Source organism: Musca domestica, unplaced genomic scaffold (genome assembly GCF_030504385.1).
Source record: "Musca domestica strain aabys unplaced genomic scaffold, Musca_domestica.polishedcontigs.V.1.1 15, whole genome shotgun sequence".
Lineage (NCBI taxonomy): Eukaryota > Metazoa > Arthropoda > Insecta > Diptera > Muscidae > Musca > Musca domestica.
The window spans coordinates 13,831,591-13,854,824 of record NW_026712207.1 but is presented as its reverse complement, the minus strand read 5'-3'; the positions used below and the strand labels follow the sequence as shown (position 1 = coordinate 13,854,824).

Here is a 23,234-nt window from a genome sequence, read left to right as displayed (position 1 = left end):
CGAAAATATCAACAGCCTGGTTTTGCTTAGTTTTGGGCTTTTTGTTTTGGTTAAGAAATGTTGTCGTTGTTACAACGTTTCTCCCCCTTCCTCTAACTCCTTCTTACTCCAAAACCACTGGCATGGAATTGTTGCCGGCAGAGCAACGAATTTACCGTGGGAGAGAAGTTGCAGAATTTAGGCAACGTTGTAGTACTTTTGGGCTCATACCCAAGAAAATGTTGTCTTTTTTCGGCGGGGGAAAATATGCCGTGAGTACTTTTGGCCAAATTCGTATGCCTGCCATTCGAATGTACCAAAAAATGATGAAGAAGAAGAAAAAGAAAAAAACAGAAATATTCACTTGCCAAACCAAGGGAAGTGTTGTGGACAAACAACAGCGCTGTTCTGCTCTGTTTGACAGAGGCTACGACGCCGTCGATGATGATGGTGGTGATGTTGGCGACGCCAACGTCGTTGTGTTATTTTCATTTTTATGGCAAATACCGGGGCTACCACAACATTGCCTTAACCAAAATCAATAAAATTGTTGAGGTGGGTTAGGAAACTGTTACGCAGCCAAAAAGTGAACATTTCACTACAAAATGAAACACACACAGACAGACACACACATGTTTGCATGCACACACTGAGTAGAGGAAAAAAAGAGTGTGTTTCGGCATAGAAGTCACGCATTAAACGCTGAGACGCATTATACGCCGAGATAAATAAATTAAATTAATGAGAGCTTTAAATCAACCAGAGATAGGTAGATTGGAAGTTATGTTGTAAGATAGACCGACTGGATAGGCAGTCAGCCAGCCAGCTAGGCAGGCAGGCATGCTGCCTATCAGCCGAGTGAATGTAAACAAATTCGTAATTTGTCATTGGCTAGTTATTTTTATGTAAAAAAATATCATCGCTGTTTTATATAAATAACAATGAGTTCTGATACAAAGTGGTGTAGGGGGTTCTATGACATTATTTGTGTACCGAACGGAAGTGAATTACAGTCTTAGGGAAATGGAAATTGATTGGTAATAAAAATAGATAATTTGAAATGCATGTCCACTTTACTTTTACCCAGTACAAAGTTTAAAGCTATATGAGCCGAATAACCCATTACAAGGTAATGTAAACAATCTAGCTTCTATATTGCCGGTAGTTTGAAAATAATGGGTGTTTATTTAAAATAACTTATTTTTCTCATTACCAAGCAATCAGTAACGGCGGCACAGAGAGTGCGCGGTCATTTACTAAACCTAAGGTTGTGAGTTCGTGTCTCAACTTCGGCGAACGAAAAATATTAATAAAAAATTGAAAAACAATTTCAAGTGCGTTTTACTCACCGCTGGCACAAATATAAACCTTCATATCAGAAAATGCTATAAATTTTACGATTTTCCCCTAATTTCATACTTACAGCCAAAAAACATCGGAAGTTTACTTTTGCGCCACCTTGTGCATACATATGTACTTGTTTTTTTTTTTTTTTGGCTGTAATTAAAACATTAGGGGCCAATAGTAAAATTAATAGCATTTTCTGATTGGAGGATAACTTTTGCGCCATCTTGCAGTGGAATCTTCTGACTAAATTTTTTGGGCAACCGACAAAATTCGGTAAAATTATAATGCTTATAATTCCGGTAATTTACGAAATTTGTCAAAGTAGTCGCTAAGATCTACCAATAGATACCAAGGTTCTTCTTTTTTATATCAAAATTTCCAAGTTAGCGATTTTTTTCGGTAACTCAAAAAATGAGTCAGAAAATTTCACTCAGAAGATGGCGAATTCAATACCTGCAGTGGTCACAAATGTAAAAAAATTGAGTTAAAAAATTAACACGAAATTTTTTGACGACTTATTTGTAGACTTTGAAAGGCAAAACAAAAAAAAAAAAAAAAATAAATAAAATAATAATAATTAATTTCGGCTGATATGCCCTTGTAAGCAGGTTGATTTGTAAGTTGCTATAACTGCCAAAAAATGTTTATAATTTCCTAATAAAAGTTTTTGCCGATTAGTTGGACCGATAAATGAGTGCGCCATTGAAAAATGACAGAAATCCCGATTTTTTTTTTATTTTAAGAGAAAAACTTATAGGAGGTATCATTATAGATAAGTTTGACTGTAATATCTGATGTATTTAGGCGTTTAGTACTGATTTTCGAAATTTAATATAATTTTCTGTTTTCTTCTACAAAGAAATGGTACGAGGAAGATTTAAAAAAGTTGGAGACTTTTGGTTCCCCTCCTATAAAAGTGGCGCAGAAAGTATGCCAACAACAAAGAACATCTACAGAAAAAATTAAAAAAAGTTTCCCACATAAAAATGACGCCCAATATAAACACAAGTGGTGTATATTTTAGAACTTAGTTGCAAGAATATGGGAGGAAAATATCCTCGATATCCTTTTTTTTAATTTGTAAATGGTAATCACTTTTGCTTCTCTTTATAAAAAAAAAAAAAAATAAATCCAGGGTAAAAATTATTTAAAAAAAAAAATCGCAGTTTTGGTTCACTTTCAATGAGAAAGTGGTGCCCAATATCAAATATTCTGGAATTTTCTTTAGATATGGGCTTCAATTTGTTATTAGATATCTCAAATATTCAACTATCTTTGCACAAAAAAATTTTTGGAAAAAAATTATTTAAAAAATCCAATTCAATGTTTTGGTTCACTTTCAATTTGAAAACGGCGCCCAATATCAAATAGTGTGAAATTTTTCTTTAGAAATGGGCTGTAAATTGATATTATATACCTCAAAGGTTCAATATACCTTAGTACGGAATCACCATAGAAAAAATCATATTTAAAAAAGTTAAATTCGAAGTTTTGGCTCACATCCCCTATAAAAGTGGCGCCCAATATCAAATACAGATCATTTTACTTTAAAATTAAGCTGCAATTTGCGATTGGATACCTCAATAGGTGCAAAATATATTGAATAAAAATTTTAATGACAAATATTTGAGTCTCATTTTTCTTGTCAGGAGTAGTCATAAGTAGAATATGGAATGAGAAATTTTAATCCCAAATTTTGGTCCAATATAGTTATGGCGCCCAATTTCATGCACTACCAAAGCATGCTTAAGGAATCATTTAAAAAACTCGGCATATGTTTGTTCCCTTTCGTATAATTGTGGCGCCCAATACCAAGTAATGTAAAATTATAATTTAGTAATTAGTTGTTTAAATAAATTTTTATGGTATTTTAAAATGTCAAAATTGAAAAAAAAAGGAAAAAAAAAGAAAAATTAAAAAACAATAACTTTAAACCGTACTATAGTAAATCCCAATTTGTGGGGTCAAAAGCCAAATTTATTTTCATCATCAAAAAATCTAAAATATCCAAATATATTAAAAATAATGAAAATGTAGTTTAAAATATATAAAAGCGTGGGGGTGGTGTGCTCAAAAAGAAGACTATTTTTGTTAATTTCAGAAAAAATTAAATTTCTAAAAAAAATTAGTCATTTCTCGAAAACTATTTCCGATTTAGAGTTAAATTGTCCCACAATTTTAGCAATTTATATCCGCATAGTTTACTACAACCCCCTCGATTCGATGTTGCCACAACTTCGATTTATTTGTTTTTTCTTCGAGTGTATAATTTCACTTTCAATCTCCACATAGAGATTATCACTGCCAACAACACTTTCTGCCGTTTACAACTTAACAACAACTTTCCTTACCAATATTCACTTTTCAAACTATCCAGCGAAGTGAATGTGAATCTCTCTCTCTATGTACGTGTCTGTGTGTGAGTGGGCGTTGCATTGGATGTGTCACCGCAAATTCTGCACTACACCAACACATGTTTCAAATTATGGTAATTTGTTGTAGTTGTTGGGTTTCCTAAGAATTTCCTTTCAAAGGAAATTGTTTATTTTAATGTTTGCCGTAAGTTGTCGTTGTTGTATGTTGAGGTAGTTAGTTTTAAATCTCTGTGTGTGTGTGCAACTAGATTTTGCAAAAATACCCATTCATATGAAAAACCGGAAATTGTAAAAAGCTAAAGTTGATTAAAAGTGCATGTTTAATAACAGGCAGTAGTTGTTGCTGCTGCTGCCAGCCCGCCCATCACTCCCCCCGGGCTGTTGATGAGAATGTTGTTGCTGTTGTTGGTTTTTGGTTGGGTCGTTTGTTGCTGATGTTGTCGTTGTTGTTGGCTGCTGATGGCCTAAATTATGGCATCACATGACATATAACTTTGCCTTGCATTTGCCATGCCGTGTTAAATGCAGGCATACATACTCATAACAAAGTCCCTCTTCGCCCACCCCTCCCTCCCCCCTCTCACAACATACCGTAGAGTAACTACAACTACTGTTCACACACACAGAGACACAAACGAAAAAAACACATGCATAGACTCGTGTGCATTATAACCCCCGCCTGCACACACACATTTGCCATATAACATGGCACATGTCATGCAATGCCTTCCTTCCGCATTGACCCAGATTTTGTTTTATAAAAAACAACAGCAACAACAACAAAAACAAGAACAAAATACAAAAACAACAGAAAAAAAAACATTTTTGCACTTTATGCATGTTGGTTTATAGTTCAGGTCGGTCATTGTAAGTGCATGTTGGAGGTTTTAGTTTTGAGTTGTTATTGCTCGCTATTATTTTATAGGATACATGGGGAGAGGGTTAGTTTGTAGGTGAACTTTTACTCAATCATCATCAACATCAGCATCGCCATCGCCATCGCTCACATCATCATCAATAACACACAACATCAAAAACAAAACTTTCAGAAGAATCGACTCTAATGCTAATGATTTTATAGGCCATAAGGCCAAAGATTATTATTGAATATCGCAAGGGATCTTTTTTCTTTGGTTTTACATGAGTTAGGATAAGGGGAGGAGGGGGTTTTGATTTGGAATCAACAATAAAATGTTATGGTTTTTGAAGATTTGCATCTGTTAAGAAAAAGGACTTTCTTGGCTTTTCAAAAAGGATATAAAAGGGGGGTTAGAGGATAGGCATACAAATTAAAAAAGTTTTGGATTTTATTTCGATAAATGAGTTCAAGGAATAATAAATGCATTGGAATACAAAGGGTAAATGAAAAACATTTCTTGAAGTTCTTTGTGAAAATGGGTCGTATGAGTAATAATAATTTGTATATCCTCCACCATATTATGGAGTGTATGTTAACTTCGTCATTCCGTTTTTAACTCCTTAACTTGTCAGACACATCAAAGTATACATATTCTTGATCAGCGTAAAATTCTAAGTCGATTTTTTGCACATATGTGTATTTTGTCAAGTTCAAAAAATGGGTCATGTCGGTCAACGTTTTCATATAGGCCCCCATATAACCAATTTTTCAGTATTTTGATGATTTTAGCGACATCATAGATCGGAATTATTTCATATTTCGAACTGAAGGATCTTAATGGGTACTACAACCTATGACAAAAAAATCACTTCTGCAGGTCCACGCCATGGTAGTCTGTCCGTCTGTTGTAATCACGTTAGCTTTTGAAAATTTTGCACACATGTGTATTTTGTCATTAGGCAGGTCAAGTTCAAAAATGGGCCATGTCGGACCACGTTTTAATATGGCCCCCATATAACAGTATCTCCAAATAATCAGTATTTTGATGATCTTAGCTTAGATCGGAATTATTTCAAATTTCAAACTGGAAGATCTTAATGGGTACTACAACCTATGACAAACAATTACTTCTGCAGGTCCGCGCCTTCCCCTACAACGGTGCCTCCCAATATTAATTTTTTTATGATATTAGAGACATTATAGACTGGAATTGTTTCAATTTTCGTATTGAAAGTTCGTAATGTATACTACAGTCTATGGCAAAAAAAAAAAACATTTCATGTCTTTGTATAGCCCCCATATAACGAAACCTCCCGATATTCGGGTTTTTGATGACTTTAGGCACACAATATTCACCTAAATTGTTTAAAATTTCGTATTGGTAGTTTGTAATGGATGCTTCAACCTATGGACATGCAGGACCACGTCTTCGTATTTCTCACATATAACGGTACCTCCTTTTTTCGATATTTTGATGATATTAGCGACATTATTCAAGAGAATTGTTTTTAATTTCGTATTTGAGGGTCATATTGGGTACTACAGCCTATGAAAAAAAAATCGCATATGAAGGCCCTCGTCTTCTTATGGGTCTTATGTAACGATTTTCATTTAAAACGTATTTTTCGTCGACATTTTCTTAACATTTTGCAAGTTCCTTCCAAATGGTGAAGGGTATTAAGAGTTCGACCCGGCTGAACTTAGCTGGTTTTTTACTTGTTATATTTCACATAAGATTCCTGAAATGTTAATTCCAATTTTGTTAGAAATTCCATTCATTGTGAATTTGATTTTACAGACGAGACTACATTTGACAATTATTCTGAGAGGTCTATGATTTGCATTCAGAGTTGTGTCAATCTAGTTCATAGTCCGGTACACCAGTTCCTAAACGTATGAGTGATTTCATATATTTCATATCACTCATACGTAGAGCTTTCATACAAACGACCGTAGTCAACAACGGAACTAGATAAAGAATTACACATTTTTCAGATGTAATTCGAAAATTTTATTTGAAATTCGAAAAAAATCGCAAACAAACATACGTACGATTTTTATTTATTTTCTGAGTTTTTCTTTTAAATATTCTGTAACTTCTGTAAATGAAAATTAAATTAAATTCCATAGTGCGTATGATTGACAAAAATTTTATTTCTGAAGACTTGAACTATAGAGAATAAGTCCTCAGAAATAAAATTTGTGTCAATCATACGCACTATGGAATTTAATTTTCATTGCCATCATACGAGATATTTTTCATGTATTTTTAATGACCTCAAGATATATCAAATATCCACTCATATCATTATTTTGATTGTAGAAACTAATTGTAATCGTATATCCTTTTTATATAAGTCATTTATCTACGTCTTAACAAAATAAAAAGATTAAGCTACACAGAATCATACAAATATACACAAAATATGGCGTATGATTAACATTGATTATTTATAATAGAATATTATTGAGTATTCTCAATATATTCTTTATAAATAATTAATATTAATCATACGTCTCATTTTACCCAATATTTGTATTATTCTGTTTCAGTTTCATTCTTAATTTTGCTAAAACGTAGTTAAAATAACTTTTATTACCTCTTACGTCTATATTTATTTCTTTATATACACCATCAGAAACTCTACTAGCCAATATTTACCAAAATTCATTTCAAAATTTTGTATTTCAATAATGTTTTGTCCATTCTCATTCTAAACAGAAGCCCATTTTTTATTATTCTATGTTTTTTTCTGTGTTAAGAATTGACATATAAAAACAATAACAAGTATAAAATGATGATGATGATGTGTTAAATGTTTGTGGGAGAAAACGTGATATTATGACGTATGCATATGTACATACACATGTATGTTTGTATATCTGCTTGCTGCTACTGGTTACGGTGTATACACAAAAACCCCGTTTCTTTGAGATGACAAGAATTCGTTGCCTTGTCTTCTGAACAACAATGACATTTAGATCAAAACCAGAAATATGGTGGTTTATGAAATACGTCTTGTTTTCGTTATTTTATTTCATTAGAATAATGAAATATATTTTAGGCAATAGCTAAAATTATTTATTTTTGATACTTTTTTGATTTAAATTTGTAAAATAATTTTATTTATTTTTTTAATCTATTCTTATATCCGTATTTTTAGTTAAAAAATTATTATAAAAAATGGAAAGAATATATCTTAGTATGTTAATGAGAACTTAAGGAATGACAGGGCTTTAACAAGATCCCTTTTCTATATTATGGATGTTTTGTAAGAGGAAAAATTCTATCCCGTAGAATACAAAACCTTGTTGGCCTATATAGCCCAATAATGCCCAATAGTTATACGGGTTTGACTAAAATGGTGATAAACACTCTCAGTTTTTGACATTTCAAAACATCGACTATAATGCGTATGATTGACACAAAATTATAACTCATGCGCCTTTTCTTGTTCAGACACACATTTTTCAATAATTACAAGAAAAATCCAGCAGATTATGAAAATGGAGCTAAAAGTACAACGTGTACCGGCGTTTCTATACTTTATATAGCAAAGTAACCCAAATAGGGAGGACAAGAACCCCTCTTCCATTTTTTTCCGACATTTTCGGATTAAGATTCCTTGAAATTCATACCTTTTGGGGTATATAGTATCTTAGACAATATTTCAGATAAAATGATTATTATTATTTTCATTTTGGTAAAAAAATTAACTCTCAAGCGAGTAACCGAAAAGGTCTTTTTGACCCTTTTTATGAACCAGTTTTATGAACCAAGTTATAATGTATTTTCAACGCTTGAGAGATTTTCAGGTAATTTATTTATATTAGACTAACAAATGCACGCAACTTCCTCAGCGAAAAGTCCACATTAAAATGTTATTTATATTTCATTTTTTTTCTTTATTGGAAAGGATAATCGAAACATTATTACTTTTATCAAAAATTCTTCAAAATCTTTCGCTTTGTAGCTTGGCTTTTTCTGGCCGAAACTGTTTCATAATCTTTTCATAATAAAAATTGGCCATCTAGAAACCAACACAGATCTCAATATCAAATTTCAGGACTCAAGCTCTATCCATTCGCTCAACGGCATATTTCGTACCATTTAGTACTCTTTTTGAACATTCAAGGTATACATTCCCAAATCCACCTCCTTCTCTCAAAACCAACAGTTGCCTTCATACCAAATTTCAGAATTCCATATCTATCCTAAGACCCAATCTCAAATGTATTACCATACTTTTCGCACAGTGATACTACGCATGTCCTAACGCCACCTCCTTCTATTTCCACCTCCTCGAATTTCCAAAACCACCTATTTCATTCAAATAAAGACACCAAGAGGGATTCATATCAAATTTCGGGATTTCAGCTCTATTCCTTCACTCAATACCAAATTTAGTTGAATTTAGTTCTTTTTGTACAATTAAAGTACACATTTTCAAAAGAATCTTCAATTCTCAAAAATGACCTTAATATCAAATTTCAGGATATCAGGTCTTTAATTTCCCCCCATTATTAAATTTGACATGTATATTAAATTTCAAGATTCCAGCTCTATCTCTTCAACTAGTACCAAATTTAGTACTTTTCGTACAATTATAGTACACATTTACGAAACTACCTCCATATCTCAATTCCAGATACCAAAAAAGACCTCAATATCAAATTTGGGAATTCTAGCTCTATCGCCTCACCCAATACAAAATTAAGTACCAATTAGTACTTTTTTTACAAATATAGGACACATTTTCAAACCAATGCCAAATTTCAAACACAAATACCATCAGTAATCTAGATATCAAAATTCGGAATTTTATCTCCATGCCTTCACCCAATACCAAATATAGTGCCGTTTAGTACTTTTCGTACAATTATAGTACATATTTCCGAAACCACCAAAAAAGACCTCAATATCAAATTTTGGGAATTCTACCCCTATCGCCTCACCCAATACAAAATTTAGTACCAATTAGTACTTTTTGTTCAAATATAGGACACATTTTCAAACCAATGCCAAATTTCAAACACAGATACCATCAGTAATCTAAATATCAAATTCCAGAATTTTATTTAAATGCCTTCACCCAATACCAAATGTAGTACCATTCAGTACTTTTCATACTACTGTAGTATATATTTCCAAAACCACCTACATATGTCCAGGCTACACATGAACTGCGACCCTAATACCAAATTTCAAAAGCAAAGCACTTTCTGTTTAGCCAATACAAAAATGTACCAAATATGGTACCATTTAGTACTATTTGTGCACATCAAAAACTAACCACAAACAGGGATCCAAATACCAAAACTTCGAAATTCCAGCTCCATCCGTTCACCTTAAACCTTACGGTTCCAAATTTAGTACCATTTAGTACAGTTCGCACACTTAGTTCCAAAACCACTTTCATGTATCAAACTTAGATTCTCATGTCGAATTTCAAGTTTTTAGCTCTATTCGCTCTTTCAATACGAAATGGTACAATTTTAAAAGTTTAGTAACATTGTAGAACTTTCGTAACTTTAAAATTCGAATTTCCAAAAACCATCTACCATCAGGTACATCCATTCTGTACTCCATCAGAATTCAAATTTCAAATTTTAGAATTCTAGATCATTACCTTCGTGCCCTTTTATTACGAATTTCCAAAAACCCAATCAGATTCCTACGCATCAAGACTGATTCTAACTTCAGTTTCGTCTGGGGGTCAGTCAGTTATTTTACTACTCTTTTATATATTTAGAAGAAGATACTTCTTGAAAGGCCCAAAGTGCTTGATTTCTAATATCTATGAATTTAAATTTGTTCCAGATGCATTATGGCCTGTTTCCCTCTGACGATTCGAATGTGAACTCGAAAGATAAGCATCGATTACTTGTCTGTTTTTCAAAAAACCAAAAAAAAAACCTTTCAAATCGTCAGGAGAAACAGTCCCTAATTATTTTTAGGAAACCGAGATAAATTTTCAATTTTACAAAAAAAGGTCATAACAACAATTAAAAATAAAAAATTAAAAAAATACGTATGATTAATATTAATTAATATTGTTCGGTTTCACTCTCCTCATTATTGGATTGGAAAAATAATATTTTATGATATATTTAATTTTTAAAAATAAAAAAATCAAAATACTGCAAACAACAAATTTAGGAGGCCCCTAAATTCATAAAACGCTTCTAAATCCATGCTCTTATTCAGGAGAAACATTTTAGAATTGATTTCCTTCAATAACCGAAATTTACAAAATTTTTCAACAAAAATGGTTGCTAATGCACTAAAAGCCAAAATTAAAAACCAATTTTTAAAAATTCCTTCATTTAATTTTTTAAAATAATTTTTGTTCTCAAAATCTCAAATTTGTTCATGGCCTACTTACAATATCTCTTCATTAGTGACTTTTTGTAAGCAGCTTTGCGTTCCTCGGGCTTTAGGCGTCGAGCCAAGCCACCGGATCCCATGCGATCACCATCATTCAAACCCGAGCCGGAATCATCGGAATCCGAACCGGAATAAGTGCGAGCACGATTTCTGGCAAGTTTTGTGGGTAAAGATAAATCCAGGGGGGCTTCATCGTCGAAATCCTCCTCCTCGTCCTCTTCATCGGTGTGATAATGATCCGAGGGAGGATGTTGGGGGGTCATGTGGTGACCGTGATGATTTGGCGGGAGATTAGGATAGTGATGATGATGTGAATGTGGATGACGGGGCTCATAATGCCGCTGATCCTCCTCTGGATCCTTGGCAATGTGCTCCTCCGAGCCGGTCGATGCTGAACGCTCTTCGGACAAAGAATCTTCCTCCTCGCGACTGGTGATAACCGAACGCCTTATGGGCTGTGGAATGGATTCAGTGTCCATGGAATCGGGACGTGTGTGTTGTTGTTGTTGTCTCAGATGATTGTAGAGGACAGCAAATTTCTGACAGGTGGATATGGGATTCGAATCGTGATTATCCTCCTCCGTCGTTGTGGCGGACTTTGTGTCCACCACGCGCTTTTGAACTTGTGATGATGAGCTGGTGGAGGAGTGATGCGACAAGGCCGGCGAAGTTGAGGGACTGTGCTGGGGACTCTGCGATAGATCTTTGTTATAGGTCATGTGTTCCTCGGGCTCCCTGTGCTCATCCCCGCGCTGCTGCTGCTGCTCCACTGCACATATGGCACTTGGCGTTTTGGGATTTATGTTGTTTGCATCTAAAGGCGTTGTACGCGATGTATGAGCTGCTGCTGCTGCTGCTGTTGTGGCGACTTGGGACCAATTTTCTTTGACCTCATTTGTATTCCTGTGTTGTGGCGATGATGATGACGACATCAGGCAGCTGGCGGATGAATTGCTGTGACTATGATTCGAATCCAGGCTACAGCTTAGTTTTGAGACAGCCGCCACCATATCACCGCCAGCCGGTGATGAGAGCGGCGAGGAGGCTATTGTCTGCTGTGATGTGGAGGCTGTTGAGGCTGTGGGCGATGCCAGAGGACTGTGTAAATGGCCATTTGTGGCAGGTGGCGGCGAGGGTGAAGGCGAGGCTGGGGCGGCACTGGCTGCATTGGCAAATGTATGGGCATTTGCTGCCACCAAATGTTGCACCATAATCATGTTGCTATTTGTTTGTACAGTACTGGGTTAATTTAATTGAAAATCCGCGTCCGAAGCTTGTCTCAAATGTGGTTAATTATTTAACTTTGAAGAAAGCATTTTTAACACCAATATTTGTTTTTTTTTTTTTTGTTGTTAAATTTTAGGCAATGTTTTGTATAACTTTTTCTTTGTACCTGAGACCAGATTTAATTTTTAAATATTTTTTTTTAATTAAATATTTCTTTTTTTGTTAATTTTGTTTAGAATTAATGGATTTTTTTGCTGAGGTAATTTTTTGTACATTTGTTGAATTTAACGGACGATAATTTCCAAGTTTTTTTTTTTTCAATATTTTTTTGGAATGACACAAAATAATTCTGTTTCACCTTTTTTTCCAAAATTTATATATTTTTTTTTCAAATTTCAAAACACTTAATTTTTGCTGTTGCTTTTGTTGGTTTCCTGCTGTCCCAATTTATGTCCAGTCCATGTTTTTTTGCATTGCTTAATTTTGAGTTATGTGTTGTTGCATATTTTTTTTTTCAATTTAGAACCAGAACAAAAACGACCGTGACTGACTAAAGAACACTGACTGACGACGACGAGAACGCGCTGACAAACACAGCATCACCATAAATTTGCTACACATCACAAATTCTCACCACAAAATCTCGCAAATTACACGATTTGCAGTAATTCCGAACATGGTTTTGTATCCGCCGTATCCGCACAGTAAATAGCATTCAAAATTTCTATTTGAAAATTAATTTTTCTTTCTTCAACAAATTTTCAATTTTGTATTTTTTTCTTATTATTGGTCTTATTAGTTCACAGTTTTGAATGAGAATATTTGTGTTTGAAATTGTTTTGAAATGTTTGTTTGTTTGCCTGGCTAGCTGGCTGGCTGGCTGGTTGGTTGGTTGGTTTTCGCTTTCGAACGTTTCGAACACAAACGTCGTTTATCTCTTACGGTATCAGCGAAACTGAAATTTGTAGTTTCTGAAATAAGTTGATTACGGCTGAAGTGGCTGCGACTCGATATAATTTTTTGTTGTTTTTTTATTTCATTTCAGTTTTCGTCGTTGCTGGTGGCTGCTGCCGCTGCTACTGATGTTGTTATTCGTTGTTGTCATCGTCGTCGTCTTCGTTGTGTACACATATAAGCATGCGCTGCCATAGTTGTTGTTGCTGCTGCTGATGTTGCTGGTACTGTTACTGGTTGGGCGCTGCTGCTGCTGCTACAGCTGTTGGAGCAGTCCCACAATTGAGTGGCTGGCTCACTGACTGGATGACTGGCTGGTTGGCTGGTTGACAGACTGCTTACTTGTTTGTTAGCTTAGATGGATGGATGGATAGATGGCTGGCTGGCTGGATGGATGGATGTGATGATGAGGGCTATGGTTTGTTTGCTGGAAAAAGCCTGGTGGCTGGCTGACAGACTGTTAACCAATAGTCTGGTATTTGCTGTGTTTTTTTTTGGGCTGTTGCTCTTTTACTAACATTTACTGCCACAACATCTCTGCTTTACAATTCTCTGAATTTTCCACACACAACACAGTTGCAAAGAAGTGACAAAAAGGCTGTGACACCAAAAACCAAATGTTACTACGAAGAAGAAAGACCGTTGTGATTACCGCCACCGTCGGTCGTATGTTCGAGCCAATGTGCATGGGGAAGAAAAACGATGACGACTGTTTGGCTGCAAACACAACACACAGCGTTAAACGGTAGAAAAACATTTTGCAATCAAGCAACCAGCCCAGCAACCAACCAACCGACCGCCCGCCCGCCAATCGACCATACCATACGATTCCAAAACATTGTTGATTGTTTGCTAAACTCTCCATTGCACCCATACACTCATGCACACACACTCACGCACGCACTCTCAGCCAACAACAACAAACAGCAATTGCAAGTGGAGGTGCTCCAAACAAGAGTGGCAACAATACTCATTTTTATGCAACCCATCAATTGCTTACCTACGCTCTCTATACCAACACAATAACAACTCTCACATGACTCTCTCTCGCTCAGTGTTTAATACTCCCCAACTCTTGGCTACCAAACAAAACAAAACAAAAAAACACAACACATTGGTTTCACTCTCACTTGTAATCTAAAGTGCACAGAGTGCAGTGTGGGGCCAAACTCATTGTCGTGATGATGTGAATGTGTGTGCGTGTGTGTGTTGGTGAGTATTTGGTTCCGTTTGCTTTGGATCTCATGCGCATTTTGCATTCAAACCATCTCCTCTGTGTTTTTGTGTGTGTTTGCTGCTAATAGCAAAACAAAACAACAAACAAAATAAAAATGAAACCAAATGGCTTTGCCGCGGTAAGGAGGGTTTTCCGTCTCCATCATCTCCTTTTGCTATTCAACAAATTCAACGGAAAATCCATTGTGCCTGCCTCCCATGAAAATGACACACAGAAGACACCAACAAACCGCCATCAACATCATTGTCGTTGTTGTTGTCATCGTCGTCAACGTCGTCATGGACAATGACGACGACCCAGACCCACTGTACCACTCTTTGATTCTGTTGTATTTCCTTTCATTTCATTTCATTTCGTTTCTTTTTCTATTTTCCTTTTCATTTGATTATGTTACATTTTTGGGCGCATGTGTGTTGCCCGTGCCTGTGCGTGTGTGGTTCTGGTTGGCTGCGGCAAATGCTTACCCCAGTTTGGGTATGTGCTGTTGTGGGCATGTTTATAGGAGTTTGACCAGCCGGTTTAAGGGATATGACTAAATGGGTTATTTTTAGATGAAGGAAATATTTTCGCGATATTGTATTTTATAAGAGGAATTTTTACGTATCCGATCATAGTTTAATTAATTTTTATTACACAATTATTGAAATGTAAATAGAAGTATATAATTGATATTTTTTACAGTAAAACTTCAATAATAACTGCCCAGTGGGAAAATGGAGAATGCATTACATTGATAATGAATAATTTCTTGCATTATATGATTTACATTACAGAATTTGTCTAAAATATTCGAGAAAAGAATGCAATTTGAGCAAAAAATGATTATAATATTATTGTTATGGAATGCATTATATTATTCATCCCAATAGAAGCGAAATGGTAATTTCATTTGACGAAATCTGCAAATTGATTACCGTCTATATTCCAGAATCTATACATGATGGAATGTGTAGTTTTATAGTTTTTTTCTTGTTTTTTTTTTGTGTCCCGTTATTTTCGGGCGACTTCATGTCGCGTTATTGTTGAAATTTGTAAATTTGTTTAGTTTTGTTTCATTTGTGTGACAGTGAAGAAGTGAAGAAATGTCTATAATAAAAAAACAATTTGTGTCACCCCTTGCACCCCAGAACGCAATACTTCAAACTGACGAAAATAAAAAATCAGGTAAAATACTTTAAATATATATACATTAATAAATAAATAACATATTTCTTATATTATAGAAATGGCCCGAATAGAAGATATTGAGAAAAACATTAAACTACTAAATGATAAGTATTTTATTTCATAAACATTACATCATAAATAATTTTATATATATTAAAATCAACATTTTAATTTCATACTTTTGCAGATAAATTTGATACATGTATAAATGTACTGACCAAAATTGAAATAAAACTAGATACTCTATTGACACAGGATGCGAAAAAAATATACTTTCCCATACAAAATGAGGCAGATCTCCACAAAGTTGAGAAAAAAATTGGGGAAGACTTCGCTTCGTTTGTAAGTATTGAATAATATTAAAAAATGCTAATATAATTATTAACGACAAATTCTTTTTTTCCAGATACCCATCATGGAAAGAATATTGTTTCCTTCTGGAGTTGTAAAAATCTTATGTAGAGTACTTTCCGAAGAATTGATTATGAACTATAACTTTGAAGGAATAAAAGGAAAAATGGCTTTTAAGTACTTTGAAAATATAAATAAGTTAATGTATGGTAAGTAAAATTGTTGAAATGTTCTACATTAAATACTTTTAAAATATACATATTATATTAATACATATATTATTTATTGTAGAGGTGTCAAAGAGGGAAGGATACGACCAGAAGGAATATAAGAAGGATGTCAAAAAGGCATTCCATTTGATAAAATTAAGGCAGTTTAAGAAAACACATCTCGCCAAAAAACGTAGCGAGAAATAAGAATTTATTTAAACATAATCCAAAAATGTATTATATTTTATGTTTTTGTATGTATTCACAATGAGTTTGTTTATGTTTTTGTATTCTAAGAATACGTACATATATTTATAAAATGCATATAAACTATGTTTATTATTAATAAATTATTTTATTATATTTCAAATTAAAAGAACATAATTTTAATGTATTCTGGGGGAATGAATTATAAAACAAATGATAAAGTATTAATTATTTAATGCATTGAGATACATCAATTATATAATGTATACTTAAAAGATTGTCCAAAATGCATTATATAGATTGCATTATATTACGAATCGCTTAGGCAAACAAAAGGAATGCATTATTTTCCTAGGACATGGACCGTGTTAACAATAATGAATTCTGGAATGTATAAATCATAGTGTTTATGCATTACCTCTTCGTTTACCATACCTTCCATTTTCCCACTGGGTGTAAAATAAATCATTCCTAAAACGCTTAAAATCCTGAACTGGTATATCCAGCAAAAACCTGAGAACTTTATGAGCCAAATAACCAAAAATATTAACAAACTGCATTTTATATTATAAGTATATGGAAAATAATAGATTATTAGCTTAAAAACTTACAAAGAAAAATATCTAAATTTTCTTATTACCAAGTAATCGATAAAGGTCGGCACAGGCTAACGAGAAAAAACATAATAAAATACGATGAAGATGTACGACATGAAATAACTATAAATATTCGCAACCTTGGAGTAAAGTGTAGTGTTTTTGACTACAAATTTGAAGATTGCGAGTTCAATCCCATGGAAATCCATGGAACATAAATTCGGAAAAGAAACAATTTGTTTTTTTCAAGGTATTTGTCGATTTTTAGTGGCCGAATAATAACCACTGAATAACCACTTATATTTGGGTTGATGTAAGTAGTCTCGAATGTAAACAACTGGCTACGAGACCTATTATTTGGTAATCGGAACTTTTGCAGGGTACTTTTTACTATAGAGAAAACACTAGCCAAGGCTTGTAAAGGGTGATTTTTGAAGTGTATGTTTTTGGCAAAACAGCTCACTCACGTTTCGTGTTTTGTTTCACTGTCAAAACATCTTCAGTTCCATATATAATTTAACCATGAATCGTCTTACAAATGAACAACGCTTGCAAATCATTGAATTTTAATTATTAAAATGTGTGCCCTATTAACAACGTTTATCGTGCGGTTCTACGATTTGGATCAATGGGTACGTAAACTAGCAGAATTTTAGATTTTGGGGAGACGATCAGTCGGAAAGCATTCCAAAAGCTACCATCATTTGGAAGAAAGTTGTAAAATGTAAAAAATACGTTGAAAAATAACGACAATATTTTTAAAATTCCGAATATCTGCTATTTTAGTTTTATTTTCAGTTTTATGGAGCTATACGAAAATGTGGCCTCGACAGCCAATTATCTACCAGAGAAGGTGTTGCCCATTAAGAACTCGAAATATCAAATTTAAAATCATCAAATACCAAATATAGGGAGGTACGACGTAAGACGTGGAATTGAGTAGAAAATTTACTGTCATAGGAGGTAGTACTTATTTCTAAATTCAAATACCAACTATTAAATAATTTTGTTGATGAATGTGACAAAAGTCATTAAAATACCGAATACCTGTAGGTACAGACATATGGGGTGTATACCAAAACTTGGAGCTACATGCAAGGATCTTTTCGACATACTGGGAACAAATATTACCAATATACAGGGTGAGATGAAAAAACTGCAACCAACTTCAGACTGCTGTCATTTCAAAACCACTCGTCCCACAACTTTTAAAATAATTTCACTGACAGCTCATTATATTGTTTACAAGAAGTACAGAAGTGGAAATTTTCCAGAAAAAAAATTATTCGTGATGGAATTCAAGCGTGATATTTTGATTTCTTTATATTTGGCTGGGAAACCACTCGTGGCTATCGTTAAGGCACTCCAGTATTTAAATGTGAATAAATCTTTTGTGTCTCGAAGAAAACAGCAACATCAGCAGAAATGGTTCGAAAAACGAAGAAGCGACTTGATCGAAACCCGCGTCGCAGTGGTTGAAAAATGGCTCGTGAGCTGAACATATCGCAATATTCCATTCGGCAAATATAGGAAAATGAGCTCGGGGTAAAGGCAGTAAAGCCGCAACTGAAAGAAAATAGACCCAAAAGAGGCAAAGAGTTGCTTCGCTTGGCCAAAAGTGGTGAACTGCCGAATTTGGTTTTCTGTGCCTCTGATGAGAAAACATTCGTTGTCCAGCAGTTGGTAAACAAACAAAATGATCGTGTTTATTTACCAAAGAGGTCAGCTGAAAATGTGCACCTACGGCTGGCCACCAGAACTCAAGCGTCGGCCATGGTGATGGTGTGGGCGGCCATAACGGCCGATGGTCGTTCCCGCTCGTATTAATCGATCGTGGCATCACAATAAATGCGGAATATTATCGTGAAAATATTCTGGAGGGTGTATTAAAGCCTTGGGTACGCAAATATTTTGGTCGCAGACCTTGGACATTCCAACAGGACTCAGCACCATTGCTGTCGGCATATGCCTCCCAAGAATGTTCACAAAAGAGGTTCCTCGCTTCTTTTCCACAACAATGGCCACCAAAATCTCCGGATACCAATCCGTTGGACTATTGTGTCTGGAGTATTTTGGAAAGGTTGGCACTAAAAAATACACAGCACTAAAAAAGTTTCGATCACCTCAAGCAAGCGTTTCGCCGGGAATGGGCCAAAATACCACAGAGCATCATTCGGGCAGAGTGTGACGGTTTCATTGGCCGTATGAAGGCCATAATTCGTGCCAAAGGTAACCAATTCGAACAATTCTAAACTCATTCTAAAATTTGATGCTATTTCCGACATTTTTTGCTTTAATTCAATAAAATTTAAAAAGAAAATCTAAAAATTATGATGTTTGACTTTGTTTCATTTTTGTATCTCGCTCTGTATAACAATTTTGGAGCATTCGAACTAGTATTATAGTCGGAATTGCACATTTTTTAGTTCAGATGATCCGCCACTTATATATTTTCTATGAATGGATATTCATAACTCCAATATACGCCAAAGACTATTTCCATGCTGGCATAGGTGGAACAATTAATGGATATGGATTTGAAGATATCAAATATTAAATCTTAAAAATTCTGAAATATATGTCTTCAATAAGAGACCTATGGATAAGCAGACCTTTTTAGTATATATTTGGTCTTTTTATGTATATCATCAATTCGGTTTCTTAAAGTGAATGAAATTTTCATGAACATTTTACCTTTTGAGGCAAACTCCAATATTTTTAAATTTCGTCTCCGATTTATGAATTACCAAATGCTTATGACTCGCTGTGAATTTTCACTCTGTATCGCTTCCCCACTTTGGTTTCAAATAATACATTTTCAAACACAAACCCCGCAGAAAGATCATTTTCCATGGCAAAACAAACCAAAAGGGGCCATGAAATTAGGATAAGTAACAAAAAAGTGGAACACACCAAATGTTAAGTACTCCACTCCTTCGTTCTCTTCCTCAGTCTGACTATTTCTCATGTATTTACATAGGTCAGTCCAACTGCTGGCTGGCTGGCAAACAAACAAACACACACAATCTGTAACAGAATCCAAATTAACAGAGGCAACAGAGCAAAAAATGATGAGAAACAGACAAACAACAGCTGGTTGTATTTTCCGCGAAAAAAGATAACCCAAAGAGAATTTGAGAATCTCTCTCTCGCTCATGCATTTTTCTGTTTGGCAAAGGTTATGAGAATCAATGTAAGCTAAATGTTGTAATTGTGGCTGCGAGAGTGTATGAGTGTGTGTGTGTATGAGAGAAATAACAACACAACAACATTTTGTAAGTCTGTTGAGGATGTGTTGCTGTTAAAGAGAGGTGGGGGGTTTGTGGGGCGATGATAACAACATCATCATCAGCAACAGCATTGAAAAAAAGGGGGGAAGAAGGCCGACCGACAGTCGTAATTTTCTTGTTGCTGTTGTTGCTTTCGTATGTAGCCACAAATTTTCACTTTCCGTTTGGATTACACACAACCGACTGACTGACTGACTGGCGGGCTGCATGGCTCTGCTGTCATCCCCTACCACCTACCCCAACATTGATGGATTGGAGGGAGCTTATGGATCTTGAGGATGGATGGATGGACGGATGAGTGTATCTGTGAATGTGTGTGTGTTGTTTGTTGATAGAGAAGCTTCACACATACACACCAACACACACCGTTGTTGCTGATTATGGTTGAATTTTGTGAGAATGTGTTTTTTTATTCATTTGCTGTTGTTGCCGTTTCCACCGCACAGAACCAATGTCTGCTGCCACAGTCACTGCTGAGGCAGGCAGCAGGCGTCTGTTATTCGTTGATGCAGTGGAAAGGCATGCAGAATTGAAAAGCGCCAAGCCAGAAGGAGGAGGGCTCTCTAGGAAATCTTTAAAAGTAATGCAAGCATCTGTTCTGGTGGGAATGTTGGAGGTTTATTTGTACACACCATCATTTACGTAGCGAGGAGACTGACTTCCTTTCTGGTTGGACGGACAGCACAACGGCATGAGTGTTTTGGGGGTCAGAAATAACAGCAGCAGCAACAACAACAAAAAATACCAGTAGAACATTACAAATAGAATTATGACTTTACACACAAAAAGGCAAACGTCGTCGTCGCCGTCGTCGTCAAGAAAATGGTCTGTGCTGCCATTTTCGACTCAGACAAATAGAGACAGACCCACATAATCGTTACCACAATAGAATGCAGCAGTGGCTCCCCATCTGCATTTACTTTATCATTTGGCTATCCTTTTGCCTTTTTCCGGCCACCTGCAAGCTGTGGAAGAAGTTGAGCGCTATCAGAGGCAAAGAAACCCATTTAGAAACTAGACAAGCCATGCTGAGGAGGACGATGATGGCGATGGTTTGGTTGTCAAATGTATAATACCTAGGTATGTATGCATGTAAGTTTGGTATGTTTTTATACCCGAAAAAGAAAAACGTAAAATATAAGACTGATGTTTACAATCACTGATGGCGTTGTTGTATGTAAATCTGTATGTGTGGAACAGACTGTGTAGTTTATGTACTGCAGACCGAAACTGTCAGTGTCCTCTTTTGGCCTAAGGGCGTTTACTGTTGTTGCAGCTTTTGGTAGAATTTTTCTTTGTTCAAATGCGAACATTGGGCGGAATGATTGGGCTTTGAATTTATTTTTTGGCGAGATAAGAGGAATAAAGCCTTAAGTAGATGGGGATCTGGTGAGGTGAAAAGCTGGGAATAAACTAAAAATGTTGCAAATATAAACTGTAAAAATCCTAACGAGGGATTTTTAAACATCCATAGAGCGGTTTTTTGATTGGGATACACTAAGTTCTTATCGATTGAATCGGTTTATCAATTATATAATTTTCCAAACACTATATATGAACCCTAATTGTGATATAATACAAGACAAAATATTGGCCCATTAAAAAATATCTGATGAGCGTATCTCATATCAGATCACCACAAATGTGGGAGCCATATGAGGCGAGTAAACCATTACTGGGTGATGTAAACAAACATAATTTTTCATTACCAGGTAATGAGTAACGCCGGCATAGAGTGTAGGACTACAAAATCAAAGCGACTCAGGGACGGTCAATATATGGAGGTCAAACTTAACAAGTAAAAAAGCACCTATGTTCGACCGGGTCGAATTTTAATACCCTCCACCATTTTGAAAAAATTAAAAAAAAATGCTGTTAAAATACCTCTTAAATGAAACCCTTTATGTGGGGGCTATGCGAAGACGTTTTCCTTCATAAGTAATTTTTTGTCATAGGCTGTAGAACCCTTAATTAACATAATTTACGAAATTTGAAACAATTCCGGTGGATAATGCCGCTAAAATCGCCATAATACCGAATATAGAGAGGAACGGTTATATGGGGGCTTTACAAAGCCCTGGACCAGCATAAGCGATTTTTTTGTTACGAACTTAAATTATTGGGAGTTGCCGTTATATGGGGGCTATATGAAAACGTGGACCTTCATGACCAATTAACGAACTTAACCTGCCTACCGGCAAAATACGCATATGTGCAAAATTTTAGACTTCTATCTTAGTTCTATAGCAAGATTACAACAGACGGACAGATACACAGAGAGAGAGGGACACCGCTAAATCGACTTAGAATTTTACGTTGATCAGAAATATATATATATATTTTTTGGCTCTGACGTAAGCATTTTGAGGACTTACAAACGGAATGACAAAGTTAAAACACCCTCCATAGAATAGTGGAGGGTATAAAAATACCCTAAATTATCACAAAGTGGGTACAGTGTCTTGAACTTCAATCAGAAGGGAATATGCTTCGGAACTAAATTTGTGTTTAGCCGAAAACAAGGGTCAGAAATTCGAGTTTTAGTCTTAAATTGAATTCGAGCTATTCTATGTCACTCGAAGAAGAGCGGACACGCTTTACTCGTTTTCATGTGGGAGTAAAATTCGCTCGAAATCAATTCAATTTATACTTTTTCCCAGTACTTTTTTTAGCTTTTGTCGTACCGTTGCTGTATTTGTAAGCATGTGTATTTTCTCAACCCCTAGTTTTCATACAGGAGTGACTCGCGAGCTCTCCCATAAACAACGAAAGAGTGGGGGGTAACCTTTGTATAAACCTCGCTCTGTTCGAGCACTCCCACATGCAAGCAATATTCACTCTCGAGTGATAATGAGCAAATCAGATCTCTCCGTAAGTCTTATGTCTTGAACAAACTAAGTCATCATTTATCAGCTAAAAATACCAATGGGCAGGCCTATATCGTCTTCATATATTTCCAAACGGATTTTGTCCAAACCACTGAGGAAGGCGATCCTGGCCCACTTCAATGTTTTGAATTTGTTTATATTATTGCCTTTTTTTTGGAAA

General features: G+C 35.2%; 1 protein-coding gene across 4 annotated transcripts in view; it reads right to left on the bottom strand.

The window, feature by feature from the left end:
• The window catches only part of LOC101894176 (ecdysone-induced protein 74EF), a 257,086-nt gene that overhangs the window by 35,008 nt on the left and 198,844 nt on the right, over nt 1-23,234 (bottom strand). Inside the window, exon 1 of one of the 4 annotated variants that reach the window (XM_005188379.4) lies at nt 10,947-13,910. The exons of the other annotated variants lie outside the window; for them this stretch is intronic. Coding sequence (XP_005188436.2) covers nt 10,947-12,165 — 1,219 coding nt within the window. The 5' untranslated portion in view covers nt 12,166-13,910. Of the gene's footprint in view, nt 1-10,946; nt 13,911-23,234 lie in introns of those variants that run through there. 4 annotated transcript variants of the gene reach the window in all.